Below are 13235 nucleotides of genomic sequence, written 5' to 3'. Positions count from 1 at the left end.
CTGTCGATCTTCTAAGGTCACCCGATCTCTGTGTTGGCAGCGGCGTCAGCTCCAGACCTAAGCCATCGCTCCAATTCTGTGGACCCCTTCAACCGCTCGAGGCTCAGATTCAGCATGGCGAATAAGTCATTTGACGACAATGCGGGTCCAGCATCCCAAACCCCAGGTGAGTCGAACCATTTTTCTATGATTGGCGTGTGAAAGCAATCCGGCCGGAGGCTTTTGTCCCAATCAGTTCCGTGAGATCTACGGAGTACTTCGGCGGAGTTTCTGTAGCCCTCAACAGGCTTTCGTATTTTCAGCCCCGCTGTTGCATGTCCATGCACCACATGTTGCATCCGTCCCAAAGCCTGTCATCCCCCTTGTTAATTCCTCCGTGGAGTTTATTGGCGTGCAGACTGGCCCTTGTCGGCCTGTCATTACCGCTTGGGGCAGACTCAACGGTCCGCAACCTTTGTGATGACACGCTCATAGTTTTCTGAATAGGTACGGAGCAGCCATCCTCGATAACTGATGAGTTGTCAGCGGTCCGGTCGCATGGTGTTGCATCCACCGACGACACGAGTGCTCCTCGCCAGTCATCGACTCGGCGGCCGAAGTGTCGCTTTTTCAAAACCAAAAAGGGTAAGCCCGCGTTCTTTGTTTATGCCTGTAAGGGCTCTTTACCTGCCTGGTTACTGCAATGACCTACGCGTCATTCAATACAGACCCATGCACCTCGGATGCCACAGGCATGCCTATTTGGGAATGCTTGTATACAGATCCAGTCATGGTCACCGAAATGATATGGAGCGAGGCCATAGATGCATAGCGTGATATACCACACCCTAATATATTGCATCTTTATTTGCGATTTCGACCCTTCGTTAGGCCGCTGTGTTATTTGAATCATATGCTAATATCATTCAAGGATGTCGACTTGGAACAGAATGTCCATTTCTCCATGATGCCTCGGCCACCGAGCCTAAACAGTCTGGATCGGATCAGCCGACACCCGCTCAGTCTTCGGGCTATGGAAACCGAAATTCGGTGCAAGGGATTGTCGCTGGGGCTCAGAACTTGAACATTGGTGGTAACCAGCCGAAACAGAGCTCTACCGCAGCTCCTGTCCAACCCCAAAGACCAGTCTCTAAATTGGAGCAGTCCGATCCAAGAGAGTTCCAGCTCAACCAGCTGAGGCGGCGATACCGCCCACAGGAAGTTAAGGACGACCAAGGCTCTACATTGACCTTTGGCTTGGCACCTTCTGACCCGGACTTTCCATTTGAGATGGAAAACTTACAATGTGTCCTTCAGGTCCCTAACTCATACCCTCAAAAGCGGCCCACTCTTGCAGTGACCAATCCCGAAATGGAAGCTGCATATCAAGCAAATGTTGTTAGAGGCTTCAATGAAATCGTTGATTTCAGCTACCGCACCAATAGCCGAGGAACCCTACTAGGCTGGCTGAACAGTTTGGATAAAAAGCTTGAACCGTTGCTTACAACTCTGGAGCGTGGGCCAACGTTGAAGTTCTTTGCTAATACCGGTGACGGATCGACAAGCAAAGAACCTGTCAAGGCTCCGGAGAAGACTCCAAAGCAGCCGAGCCCGTCTCGAGCTCCCACTAAAGCACCCAGTGCTGCCAAGTCAGCACCACAAACCCGGGCTGTGGTACCCCAACACACGTCTGAAGCGAAAGCTGCGGCCCAGAAGAGACGAGCTGCTGAGACGAAACAGCTCGAGGCGCGCCTGGGAAGATTGCCACTGTTTCAGAAACTTTCGGACGGCAGGACATACATTCTTCCCATACAACCTACCAAAAAGGATCGGCTCCCGAGAACACTTCAAGCACTCAAGACTGTCAGGTTGTTTGTGCCACAACTGTACCCGCTTGAGCACAGCTCAATCAAGCTGCAGGGGGTCGAGGGGCTAGAGGCAAAAGCCACGGAAGTGGGATTCACTCAGTGGGTCGAACAGACTTCACAGCTGAGTCTTGTATCTCAGGTCAACTACCTGACGAGCAACATTCACAAATTCGCCGAAACGCCCTTACCAGAAGAGCAAGATTCCGCGGAGGCTGTGCTCCCTAGCGTCGAAGCTGATGAGGATGAGTCTTTAGAGGAGCCTGTAAACCCACCTACGGCGCCCTCAACTCGTGAGGAAAATGACCGCCCCCATCTAGTTGTCATTCCCCGGCCACCTGAATGGTCAGTCCCCGACCCTGAGGGTGGCGCGGGCGAAACATCAGATGAGTCGAGTTACGATGAAGACGATGGCACGGAGACCGAAGAGGATGAAGAAGGCGGTGCACCTGTTGCCACTTCAGTGGACAACAACGCTTCCGGCCGCGGCGTCGCACTTTCCTTCCCGTTCTTAGAGCTCTACGGAATTGAGCTTTTGGAGATCATGCATCTCAATATCACCATCAAATGTGAGAGGTGTAAGGTGTCAGCCGACATCAAGAACGTGCCACAGGTTACGGAAGAAAAAGGCATGACGCCGAGAATGGAGTCATGCAAGAAGTGCGCTAATAATATGAGCGTCGGTGAGTCTGCACATGGATACTTCACCCTCTGCAAAATAGTCACTTACGAGTCATCGCAGCATTCCGGAAACAGTTGATGCATGCTCATGCTGATCGTGCTGGCTACCTCGACTTGGGTGGCTGTACGATTGGAGATATGCTTCTTAGGTTCGTGGTATCTTTCGTGTCATCAGTCGGGTAATACTGACCCATGTTTTTACAGCGACTTCATTCCAACATGCTCTGAGTGCTCGACTCCACACCCTGCACCGGGTATACCTGCAGTGCGCGGAGAGAGTGCCATGGGGATTTGTCGCCAGTGTCATCGCAAGATGGGTACGTTATGGTATAACGTGTCTCCTAGATCGCAGCTAACATCTAAACAGTGTTCAAGACCCCGGAGGTCAAGTTCCTCTTGGTGGGAAGCGTAGCAAGTAAGTCCCAATATACTCGACGCGCAGTGTATGCTTTTGCTAACTGCTGCGCCATCTAGTCGCTGCCCGTGGAGCTCTTCCCCGCAAAAGAAAGGTCGGTACACTCCAGCAAGCAGACTTACAATCTGAGTCTAACACTTCTCCCAGCCCCAGGAAGTGCTAGGCATTGTCGCGGGACAAGAACTCCCACGACGTGGTCGTTGTCAGCACTACGCTAAGAGCCATCGCTGGTTCAGGTATTTATACCCCTGCCGCTCGGATTGTCTTTCGACATTCACCTTTTACTGACCCCATCCAGATTTAGCTGCTGCTCGAAAGTATTCCCTTGTGACAAGTAGGTTTCATTGACCCATTCCCCAGCCCTTGCTTGTACAAAGGCTCACCGATTCAATCTAGATGCCACGACGCAGAAACAGACCACCCCGTTGAACACGCAAATCGTATGATTTGTGGCTTCTGCTCACGCGAGCAAATCTATAGGCCTGAGAACTGTGGTATTTGCAAAGCAGTTCTTATCGGAAAGGCAGGTAGTGGGTTCTGGGAGGGCGGAAAGGGAACGAGAAATCGAACTCTGATGAGTCGGAAAGGTAAGACTTCCATGTTGATTTGCGTGTGCAATAAGTATCACTCTCTGATTAGATGCTAGATCCGAGGAAGTTCAAGCGACTAGGGGCAAATGCTCCCACTTCAAGTGCATCGAAGCGAAAGTAGAGCTTGCATTGGTGGAGGCATTCCTACACTACATACTCCATGAATTATCTCTGGCTTGATTTGAATGGATATACTACTTCTATATGGCCTGCTGAATGGCTCAACCTGAAAATACAAGGCTTCAATGGTTGCGAAGGTGGAAGTTCTAAGTTCTAAAACGACATGAAGAGTCCTTCATTCTTATAACGCCTCACGCAACTAACTACCTCAGCCAACTGTCTAACTAACTAACTAGTTAATGATAGCCCAGTCTTACAGTGTTAAACGTCAAACAAAATGTTCCAAAAACGAAAACATACAACAGCGAGGATTCGCTGGTGGTCACCCACCCAACTACTAACTCACCGGCGTGTGGCTTAAGTACGGCTGAGCGGACGGGAAGCCCTGTTTTCCACACCCTATGGTCGTATGTACCAGGTATACTTGTGAGTAGAATCATATTCATAAGAGATTTGAAAAAGCTGAAATGTAATGGTGTGAACCGGGGGTGTAGGATCGACATTTACCGCTCATCAAGTAGTGACACGGAGCGTGATATGATTGGATTATAAGTTTTTAGTTGAACCTGAAACGTTTCGATCCTTGGCATCTGCACACAGCCCCAAAAGAGATACTATGTCTTCAGTTCACGGTGTGTGTGGCTTTGTCGCCCTGTAGACTCGTTACAGCCCTTCTGATTTGCCCATGCTAACACATACATCCCAGTGCAAATCCTGACAGGTAAATACAAGGCTCAAACAAAAACTTGGGTATCGACGCCTTGTTGACCGCGTTCTTGCTCATGGTACGAACATTGTGGCCATACTTGTAAAGCGCATACGGAACAGACGCCATGAGAGTAGCCAGAACAGCAACAATAGTCACCGACCAATGGGGACAAATGTTCTCGTACATCTTGACAGAAGCAGGGCTGAGAGCATCGGCGACGACGTATCGCGCGAAAGTCATGAATCGAAGTGCCGAAGCAGCATACTGCAGGTACACGAAGATGATGTACATGTATGTCGTCGTGAAAATGCAAACAAGGGCCCAGCCGGAGACGCCGGAGACCACGATCGGGGATCAGATACTGACATCGGCCTGGAAGGTAATGTTAGTAAATATTATGTGACATGGTGCATTAGAAGAACCTACGTAGCAGGTCCAGGCCATCCAGAAGAGAGAAACCGGCATCATGATAGATGCGCCTGCCATGGCCCAGTAGAGCGATACCTCGGGCTGCAAAGCCTGACCCTCAGCCTCAGCCTGTGTTGCGGCCTTCTTGGTCATGCTGTACAGAGGAGCGATCATAGCCAGAGCAACAATGACACCGGGAATCATGGCGACGAAGATGACGAAGGTCAAGCTAGTGCTGATACCGTACACATTGGCAAAGATGAAGGGGTGGCCGTTGAGGAAGGTAAACAGCACGAAGTAGAGAAGGACCAGGTAGAAACTGAAGATGAGGATGATAGGCTCAGTCCAGATCATGACGAAGGGTTGGGAGACGTTGGTGAGCAGACGCGGGCCTAATGAGTTTGCAGAGGTAGACACATGGGCAGCGCGGTACCGGATATCACCAGTCAGTTCGCGGAGGTGCTTTGCTCGCCATTCCAAAAGAACAGGGCTAGGCTGGGCGACCATGATGACGACCAGAGCGACGCCGGCAATGATCATCGAGATCCAATCGGCTCACCCGTAGCCGATCTCCGGCGTGTAGGCGCCAATCACGGGGCCCAGGATCGGGCCTTGGTCCAGAGCCCGCGGGACCCGCACGTTTAGTGCGCATCAGTGGGGGACTAGCTATGCCCCAGCATGTACCGCTCGCGCTAGTCTATCCGTTTTCGTTTGCTGGCAAGCCGTAGCCATAGATTTAATGATGGTCATAACTGGCTTAAGCTCGACTCGTTCCTCAATGACCATCTCGACATGATCGCTAATCCAGCCTATGGATACGAGATCCTCCTCGAGATTGGCGTGGTCAGGATTTCCAATGATATCCAAACAAAGGATAAAAAAGGGGATCAACTGGTGGAATAATACGAGACTGTCCGAAAGTTAACCAATTGCGCAAACGAGGAAAGGCAAGTTGCATGTTTGACGTACCTGACGCCCCAAAATGCATGCGCCGAGGGTGCAAGGAGAGATTGGAAGATTTTCACAGATTTTCTGGATATCTCCACAGCTTGGGATGGTAGGATGTGACTCCGGTTGCATTCTTTCGATTGATAGAGGACGATGAGCATTTTGTAAGTGCTGAATAGTACGTCGACGCAGAACCATATATCCAGGTGATTTGTAGCCATTTGAAGAAGGCCCTCCTTCAAAGTGATAGATCAGCAAGGAAAATCTCATAACATTTTGTTTCTAGTGTTCGGCGTACCGCATCCCAATCCAATAATATTAGCTGAACCTCATCGATAAAACTGTCAATTGTAGCATCATGGGAGACTGGATCAGGATCTTTCCCTCTGTCAACCCAATCAAGGTATTTCATCACAATGAGCGTCAATCGCATTGACGCAATGAAATGAATCTGAATGAAGCGGGATGAGGCATGGTCGATGCCGTTGATCGTTGGGTCGGGGAAATTGACTTTCCACGATCCAACCGGGATGAGGGTTGGTTTTCCGAAACACATGCGAAAAAGACAATCCGTTCGCAAAATGTGCCAGAATTCGAACCGTTTTCGATTCCGCTCTACTTCCACCTGGTGTGGGAGAGATTCCGGCTCTGTGGAAAGTTCGTTATCTCCGGAGGGTGTCTCATCTACGGAGAAATATCCTAGGGCTTTGGATATCCTGCATGCTTGGGCGAGGGCTTTCCAGGATAGATCGATATTGCAGCATTCGAGGGACAATGACATCTGTTGAATTTGTTAGTTCAGTGGTGTGAAGTTGAAAAGTATGTTGCTTTTACCAGCGTTATTGCTGCGAAGAAGTCGGCGGGGGTGTCTTTGACATTTTTCAGCCAGTCTTCGCTGAGAGTCACGCATTTCCGGTACAGAATATGAATCAGGGTGCCTCTTCTTGGGAGTGCCTCTGGCTTTGTGACGATGCCTTGAAGAAGAATGGTGTAATAGATGATTTGGGAGGTACAATCTAGTTGAACATGCGGTATTTCGAGCAGATCAGGAATTGAAGTTAAAAAAGATTTTTCGAGAGGAATCTTGAAGCCTTCGAAATTGCAGAAGCTGTAGTAATCTGGATTGGACGTTAGCGAATGAATAATCAAGCGCGGGGCAGATGTGTTTACAGTCTATGAGCTGTTGTGCCAGGTCTTTTGGAATGGACAGTTCTTCTGGTGGCTCCGTAGGCTGAGGCTGTATAACTTTCATGAACTGGGTTTCCGACATGGCGGAACCAATGGCACAAAGGAACTGTTCATTTTCGAGAAAGCACGATTCAATTTGTTGCAGGTGACATAAGACACTAGAGAGAAGCATAGATCGGCTGCCTTCATCTTTGATACGACTGATGATATCGCGGATCCCGGGTGGGACTATTGTGTTCGGGGTTTCTGGCAGGGTTGTATTTCGTGTGTCCTCTGATTCGACAGAAGAGATAGACATGGAATCGATCTCATTATCATGATTTCCCGCCGAAGTATCCAAGCCACAATACTCCTCTAGGCGCTTGAGGCGCTCGAGAACTTCTAGAAGAACACCCTTTTCAGAGATTTCGGTCCTGTGATAGTCTCGTCAATTAGAATTTGAAAGGATGTACTGATGCTTCATGGCTGGGCAAATGTACCCTTGTTTCTTAGTTCGTGGCTTTCGTGGCAAGTAAGTACACTCAGCTCCAGTGGCTTCACATCTATCACATCTTGGCGTAACTCGATTGCAGCGAATCTAGAAGATTGTTATTGTGGCTGACCATTCAAGACATTACTGCCAAGGACTCTATACCTTCTTAGACTGACAACGACCACACTAGGATAGCCTCAAGTCAGAATCCGATCGAGCCATGTGTACACATAATCTTGTCTCACCGAAATAGTTGCTAATGCATGCCCAGTACTCATCATTGCTCGTGGTGACACTGCTAATTACTGTTAGCTCAGCATGGCTGTTGCGGGAAAAGTGAAAAGGCCGAAAGTCCGGAGGGATGTGATTCTGGGTTAAGTGGGTCCGGACTCTCTGTAACCCCGAGATCCCACACGCTAGTCTAGATTAGGGCACGGTCTAACCCTATTTAGGGATCGCCTCGCACGCCGAGCTTTATGGCTCGATCCCATGTAGGCATTCCTTTGATCCATTGTGATCCACGTTGATGATGGACTGAGATTTCTTGGCCAGTTGGCCTATCACAAGGCAGCGATTTGAAGACACATTAGCCTAGTTTGGAAACTTCCGTATTTCCTGTCAAATGATCTACAGGCAATGTACGTTGACGAGAGCCGCGTGGCTGTCTTTGAATATAAACTTCAGACGAATCCTCTTCCTAGGATGAGCTGTGTCCTCTGCTACTATCAAGACTATTTCACAAGGATGGGTTCCTCTTCGGATTCTCCCCAAGGAACTGTGATGACCGAGACAAGATCTATGACGGGAGAGTCACATTCTCCATATTTGACGGATGACCGACAGCCCAATGTTGTCGATGTTAACGAGGTTTCCAAGCGGGATCCTAATGCCAAAGATGTGAAAGAGCAATCTGCATCCCTGAGCGATTATTTCGTATGTGTCAAGTGGCCGAGGGAGTATTTCGTCGCGATATATCGCTAATAACACACAGAGGATTCTTTCCTACCTGACCACCAAAGATCGCATGGTTTTGATAGTCGCTCTCATATGCTCCATGGCCTCCGGTGTTGTAAGTTGACTGTATTTTGGGAGTTCATTTACAAAGTACAAGAAAAGTTACTAATCGGTCGCCAGCCATTGCCTATCATGAATATCGTTTTTGGTGAGCTGGTTGGTAGCTTCAGTGATTACTTTCTTCCCGATTCAGCAACGACCGAAGGCGAATTCAAGGCTTCCGTTAATCGACTGAGGTAAGCGCAAAATAGGTTACGGTTGTCATCATTGTATCATGGGGCTAATTGCCAAAGTCTCTATATCGTCTACCTCTTCATCGCGAAATTCGTCTTGACATACTTTTCAATGGTATGCTAGGATATCCCAAGTATGAAACTGCAGTACTTCCCCAAAAGCTAACCCGCTCGAAACCCAACCACAGTACTGCTTTCGTGTCACCAGCCTTCGAGCTTCAGCGGCTTTACGACTTGAGTACATGAGCTCGCTCTTCGCCCAGCCTATAAGTAAACTGGACCAAATATCAGTCGGTACAGTTGTCAATGCCATCACGAGTTCTTCCAACTCCATTCAGCAAAGCATATCCGACAAATTGGCCATTTTGTTCCAATCCCTCGCCCTTTTGATTGCCGCATACATCATAGCCTTCAAGTATTCGTGGGCCCTGACCCTTGCGACCAGCTCGGCTATACTCTTCATTCTGATCGTATGCTGTCTGACGTTGCCCGCGATTTCGAAAATCCAGCAAAAAGTGGACAAGGCAGATGAAAAACACTCGGCAATCGCGGCGGAAGTTTTTGGTTCCATTCGAACAGTCATCTCACTGGGCGCCGAGGCACCGTTGGCCACAAAATATCGCCAATGGGTCGAAGAGTCTCGGAAAAGAGGAATGAGCTTGTCGGTCATTATAGGCTGTCAGTTTGGTCTTCTCTTCTTTGCCATGTACGCTAGCTATGCGTTGACGTTCTGGCTGGGGTTGAGACTGTTTCAACAGGGTCATATACCGAACATCAACACAGTCATAACGTATGTTTTCTCCCTCCAGCGCTACTTTGTCGCTACTCACTAATCTGTTCCAGAGTATTCTTTTCGGTTATGATTGCGGTGAGCGTACTAGGCAGTATCGCATCGCCATTGATGATGGTCTCTAAAGCGGCCAGTGCAGCGGCTTCCTTTTTTGAGATAATCGATTCGGAAAGTATTGCTTCTGGCGGAGATCGCGATGCAGCTGCCCTCGTCTCAGGGGACATAGTCTTCGAGGACGTGCAGTTTTCGTACCCTTCTAGACCCGATACCCAAATTCTCATGGGTCTCAACGCGCGGTTTGAGAGAGGAAAGACAACAGCAATAGTTGGCCCATCAGGATCAGGTAAAAGTACTATCGTCGCACTCACAGAAAGATGGTATTCTCCAGAACAAGGAAGCATTTCAGTGGGCCAACGCAATATTGAGAAGCTAGATCTCAAGTGGTGGAGAACTAATATTGGGCTTGTGCAACAAGAGCCATTCTTATTCAATGATACAATTTTCAATAACGTCTCTTTCGGGCTAGTCGGTACCAAATGGGAAGATGAGCCTGACTCAGTGAAAGGCGGATTAGTGGAAAATGCGTGCAAAGAAGCATTTGCCGACGAGTTCATCGATCGGCTGCCCAGGGTATGGAAGCCGCTCACTTTCCAATTTCGTTGCTAAGACCTCTAGGGATACGAGACACTTGTGGGCGAGAACGGCACGAAGTTAAGCGGAGGTCAGAAACAGCGCCTGGCTATAGCGCGAAGTATCATCAAAAAGCCTTCTATTCTCATCCTGGACGAGGCCACTAGTGCGATTGATGTTCGGGGAGAGAAGATAGTTCAAGCAGCTCTCGACCGCGTCTCTAGGAACCGAACTACACTTGTGATTGCTCACCGATTATCCACCGTTCGACGTGCTGATCGGATCATTGTTCTTCGCGGCGGTATGAACATTGAGGAAGGGACTCACAATGAGCTTCTTGCAGTGGATGACGGCCTTTATCGGAGCCTGGTCGATGCACAGAGACTTGAAATCGCTGCAGATGATGAAAATGACCCAGTGAAGACCAAAGAAGCTTTCACAGAGGAGCTTGAAAACTATGCGACTACTACTGCCGAAGACTCGCAAGAGGAGGCCAAGAAGACTAAAAAGCGTGGCTTCTTTAACAGCGTGGGGCTTTTAATGTATGAGTCTCGTACTCATGGGCCATTCTTCCTCCTAGCACTACTCGGCATTTTGGGTGCTGCCGGTAAGCAGTCATTAAGACCCGAACTCTTCTGATCCTCGTTGACATTAAATTAGCCGCGTACCCTTTACAGAGTTGGCTTTTTGCAAAGCTTATCGATGTATTCAGCTTTAGAGACCAGAAACTGACCGATGCCGCCAATTTTTGGTCTCTGTGGTTCTTTGTCTTGTCTGTTGGAATTGCCGCCTCCTATTCAGCGGTTGGCTTCGCGACCAACAGACTCGCAATTGTCAGTGGATATCAAACTCGAATTATATACTGGATCTAACGGTATTATAGGAAATGTCTTCCACTTTGCGGACGGAATATTTTGAAAACATTTTGAAAAAGTCGGTTCCATTCTATGATCTGAACGACAATGCCTCCGGGTCTCTCGTTTCGCGCCTGGCAACCGATCCCAAGCAGATCCAAGATTTAGTCGGGGTAAATGGTGTCTTCCCAGTCATCTCACTCTGCAGCATGATTGGCTGCATCGCCGTTGCGTTTTCCTTTGGGTGGAAATTAAGTCTCGTGGCTACGTTTGCTGCTCTTCCGTTCGTTTTCCTTGCTGCGTTTATGCGCATTCGTTATGAACTGGAGTTTGATTCGATGAATGCTGCTGTTTACTCCGGCAGCTCCCAGTTCGCAGCAGAAGCTATCGAGGCATTTCGCACTGTTTCAGCGTTGACAATGGAGGATTCCATTTTGAAAAGATACTCGAACCTTCTGCAAGAGCAGCAAAAGAAAGCTTTTCGCAAAGCATGGCTCGCTACTCTCGTGTTTGCCTTCTCTGATAGCGTGGAGCTTTGTGCCATGGCGCTTACCTTCTGGTACGGTGGTCAGCTGCTAGCGTCTAGAGAGTATGAGCCGGTTGCCTTCTTCGTTGTGTATATGTCTATCATTCTCGGCGGACAACAAGCGGGCCAGTTCTTTAGCTATGGACCTAATATCGCCCAGGGCACTGCTGCAGCCAACAGAATGCTCGACTTCCGTCCAGATTTGAGCCATTCCGAAAAGGACTCTGAAAAGCTCAAGATCGATACAACTATTCGGTCTGGGGCTCATATAGAATTCCAAAAGGTTGCCTTCAAGTATGCCTCACAGGATAACCCATTGTTCACCCACCTCGATGTCACCATTGAAAGTGGCCAGTTCGTTGCATTTGTTGGTGCCTCTGGCTGCGGGAAAACGACCATAATCTCCATGCTCGAGCGATTTTACGATCCTTACAAGGGGAATATTTTCCTCAATCATGACAATATCACATCGCTAGATACAACCTCATACCGTCGATCTTTGTCGCTGGTAGCACAAGAGCCGCGGCTTTTCGAGGGAACAATTCGAGACAACATTACGCTTGGACTCGACCCATCAGAATACACTGAAGAGGAGTTGGTTCAGGCATGTACTGACGCCGAGATTCACAACTTCATTACATCCCTGCCTGCGGGATACTCCACAGATCTAGGCATAAAAGCACAGACAGCATTGAGTGGTGGACAGCGCCAGAGACTTTGCATAGCGCGTGCATTGTTACGAAAACCTATCTTGTTGCTTTTAGACGAGGCAACATCCAGTCTCGACTCGCAGTCGGAAAAGGTCGTCCAGGGTGCCCTTGAACGTCTAGCGGCACGCAGGAATATGACGATAGTCGCGGTTGCGCACAGAATCGCAACTATCCAGAAGGCGGATATTATTTTCGTTTTTGGAGACAGTCAGAATGGAATTGGGTCTAGGATCATCGAAAGGGGGTCACATCAGGAATTGCTCCGCAATAAGGGGATGTACTGGCAAATGGTAAGTATAAAACCTCTTTTTTCGATTACCATTTTCTAACGCTCGAAATTTTAGTGCCAAGCAAATGGACTGGATAGGTGAAGTCAATCAAATGTTCTCGACTCGTGTGTGTCCATTCCAACCTCTCGACTCTTCTATCTCGCCTTCTGTACTATCTGCACTATCATTTTCAAGATATGAAGATATATAGAATAATATTGATACCTGACATATCTCATTGAAAGCAAATGCGTAGGCGATAGTGGGGGCAAGAACAAAAAGTGGTCCGAGAGAGAAAGAGAAGGGAAAGGGCGTCGATAAGTCGAGGGGAGGGAGGGTAGGGAGAGGGTGGCGTAATGAGATCGGTTTCCAGGTCCCCGCTCACCGTACCAACTAATACTAACATGTTGAAAAAAGGAAGACTGTCTGATACCAATTTTATAGGGAAGAGAACAGCGATGGCTGTGACGGATCACAATAGATAGAGATCTCAGGGACAGTGAACGTGCATTCGTACGAAGAATGGTGGTAGATGAAGATGTACGTCGTCGGATTAGCCGATGTGATTGACCGGAAGTAGTAAAAAAAGCCCATCCCCTATGCTCTAACCTGATTAGGCAAGGCGGCGGGTGATGCGGGAAGGATCCGTGGATCAACACTCTAACCAATCAAATGAACATGTTCTACTAACACGTTTCATTGATTATGCCGACTTTAAGTAGCCAAAGGAGACGGCACGGGGAACCAGGCCACAGACACCACCGAATGTGGGATCTGTCGATCCGAAGAGGAATATGAGCCTACACTTCACTGTGCAAGGTGCACTTGTGTATT

General features: G+C 48.7%; 4 protein-coding genes across 4 annotated transcripts; 2 read left to right on the top strand and 2 right to left on the bottom strand.

The window, feature by feature from the left end:
• Window positions 1-114: 114 nt before the first annotated feature.
• N7515_005589 (Zinc finger CCCH-type) lies at window positions 115-3103 on the top strand (the record flags this gene model as incomplete). Its single annotated transcript, XM_056666333.1, has 7 exons — window positions 115-166; window positions 487-624; window positions 911-2527; window positions 2587-2674; window positions 2730-2842; window positions 2893-2940; window positions 3000-3103. The coding sequence occupies 7 exons, from the start codon at window positions 115-117 to the stop codon at window positions 3101-3103; spliced, it is 2160 nt and encodes a 719-aa protein (XP_056519929.1).
• Window positions 3104-4264: 1161 nt separating this feature from the next.
• On the bottom strand, window positions 4265-5307 carry N7515_005588 (Major facilitator superfamily domain general substrate transporter; the record flags this gene model as incomplete). The annotated part of the gene is made up of 4 exons (XM_056666332.1): window positions 4265-4302; window positions 4350-4623; window positions 4726-4731; window positions 4786-5307. The coding sequence occupies 4 exons, from the start codon at window positions 5305-5307 to the stop codon at window positions 4265-4267; spliced, it is 840 nt and encodes a 279-aa protein (XP_056519928.1).
• Window positions 5308-5433: 126 nt separating this feature from the next.
• On the bottom strand, window positions 5434-7366 carry N7515_005587 (transcription factor domain-containing protein; the record flags this gene model as incomplete). The annotated part of the gene is made up of 6 exons (XM_056666331.1): window positions 5434-5677; window positions 5737-5951; window positions 6014-6496; window positions 6550-6833; window positions 6886-7316; window positions 7356-7366. The coding sequence occupies 6 exons, from the start codon at window positions 7364-7366 to the stop codon at window positions 5434-5436; spliced, it is 1668 nt and encodes a 555-aa protein (XP_056519927.1).
• A 645-nt stretch (window positions 7367-8011) lies between these two features.
• Window positions 8012-12503, top strand: N7515_005586 (ABC transporter B family protein; the record flags this gene model as incomplete). The annotated part of the gene is made up of 10 exons (XM_056666330.1): window positions 8012-8308; window positions 8367-8444; window positions 8510-8625; window positions 8683-8737; window positions 8811-9412; window positions 9466-10042; window positions 10088-10649; window positions 10703-10875; window positions 10926-12422; window positions 12477-12503. The coding sequence occupies 10 exons, from the start codon at window positions 8012-8014 to the stop codon at window positions 12501-12503; spliced, it is 3984 nt and encodes a 1327-aa protein (XP_056519926.1).
• Window positions 12504-13235: the final 732 nt, after the last annotated feature.

Source organism: Penicillium bovifimosum, assembly GCF_028826915.1.
Source record: "Penicillium bovifimosum strain IBT 22155 chromosome Unknown utg000005l_segment0_segment0, whole genome shotgun sequence".
NCBI classification, from domain to species: Eukaryota; Fungi; Ascomycota; class Eurotiomycetes; order Eurotiales; family Aspergillaceae; genus Penicillium; species Penicillium bovifimosum.
This window is presented reverse-complemented; position numbering and strand designations above follow the sequence as displayed.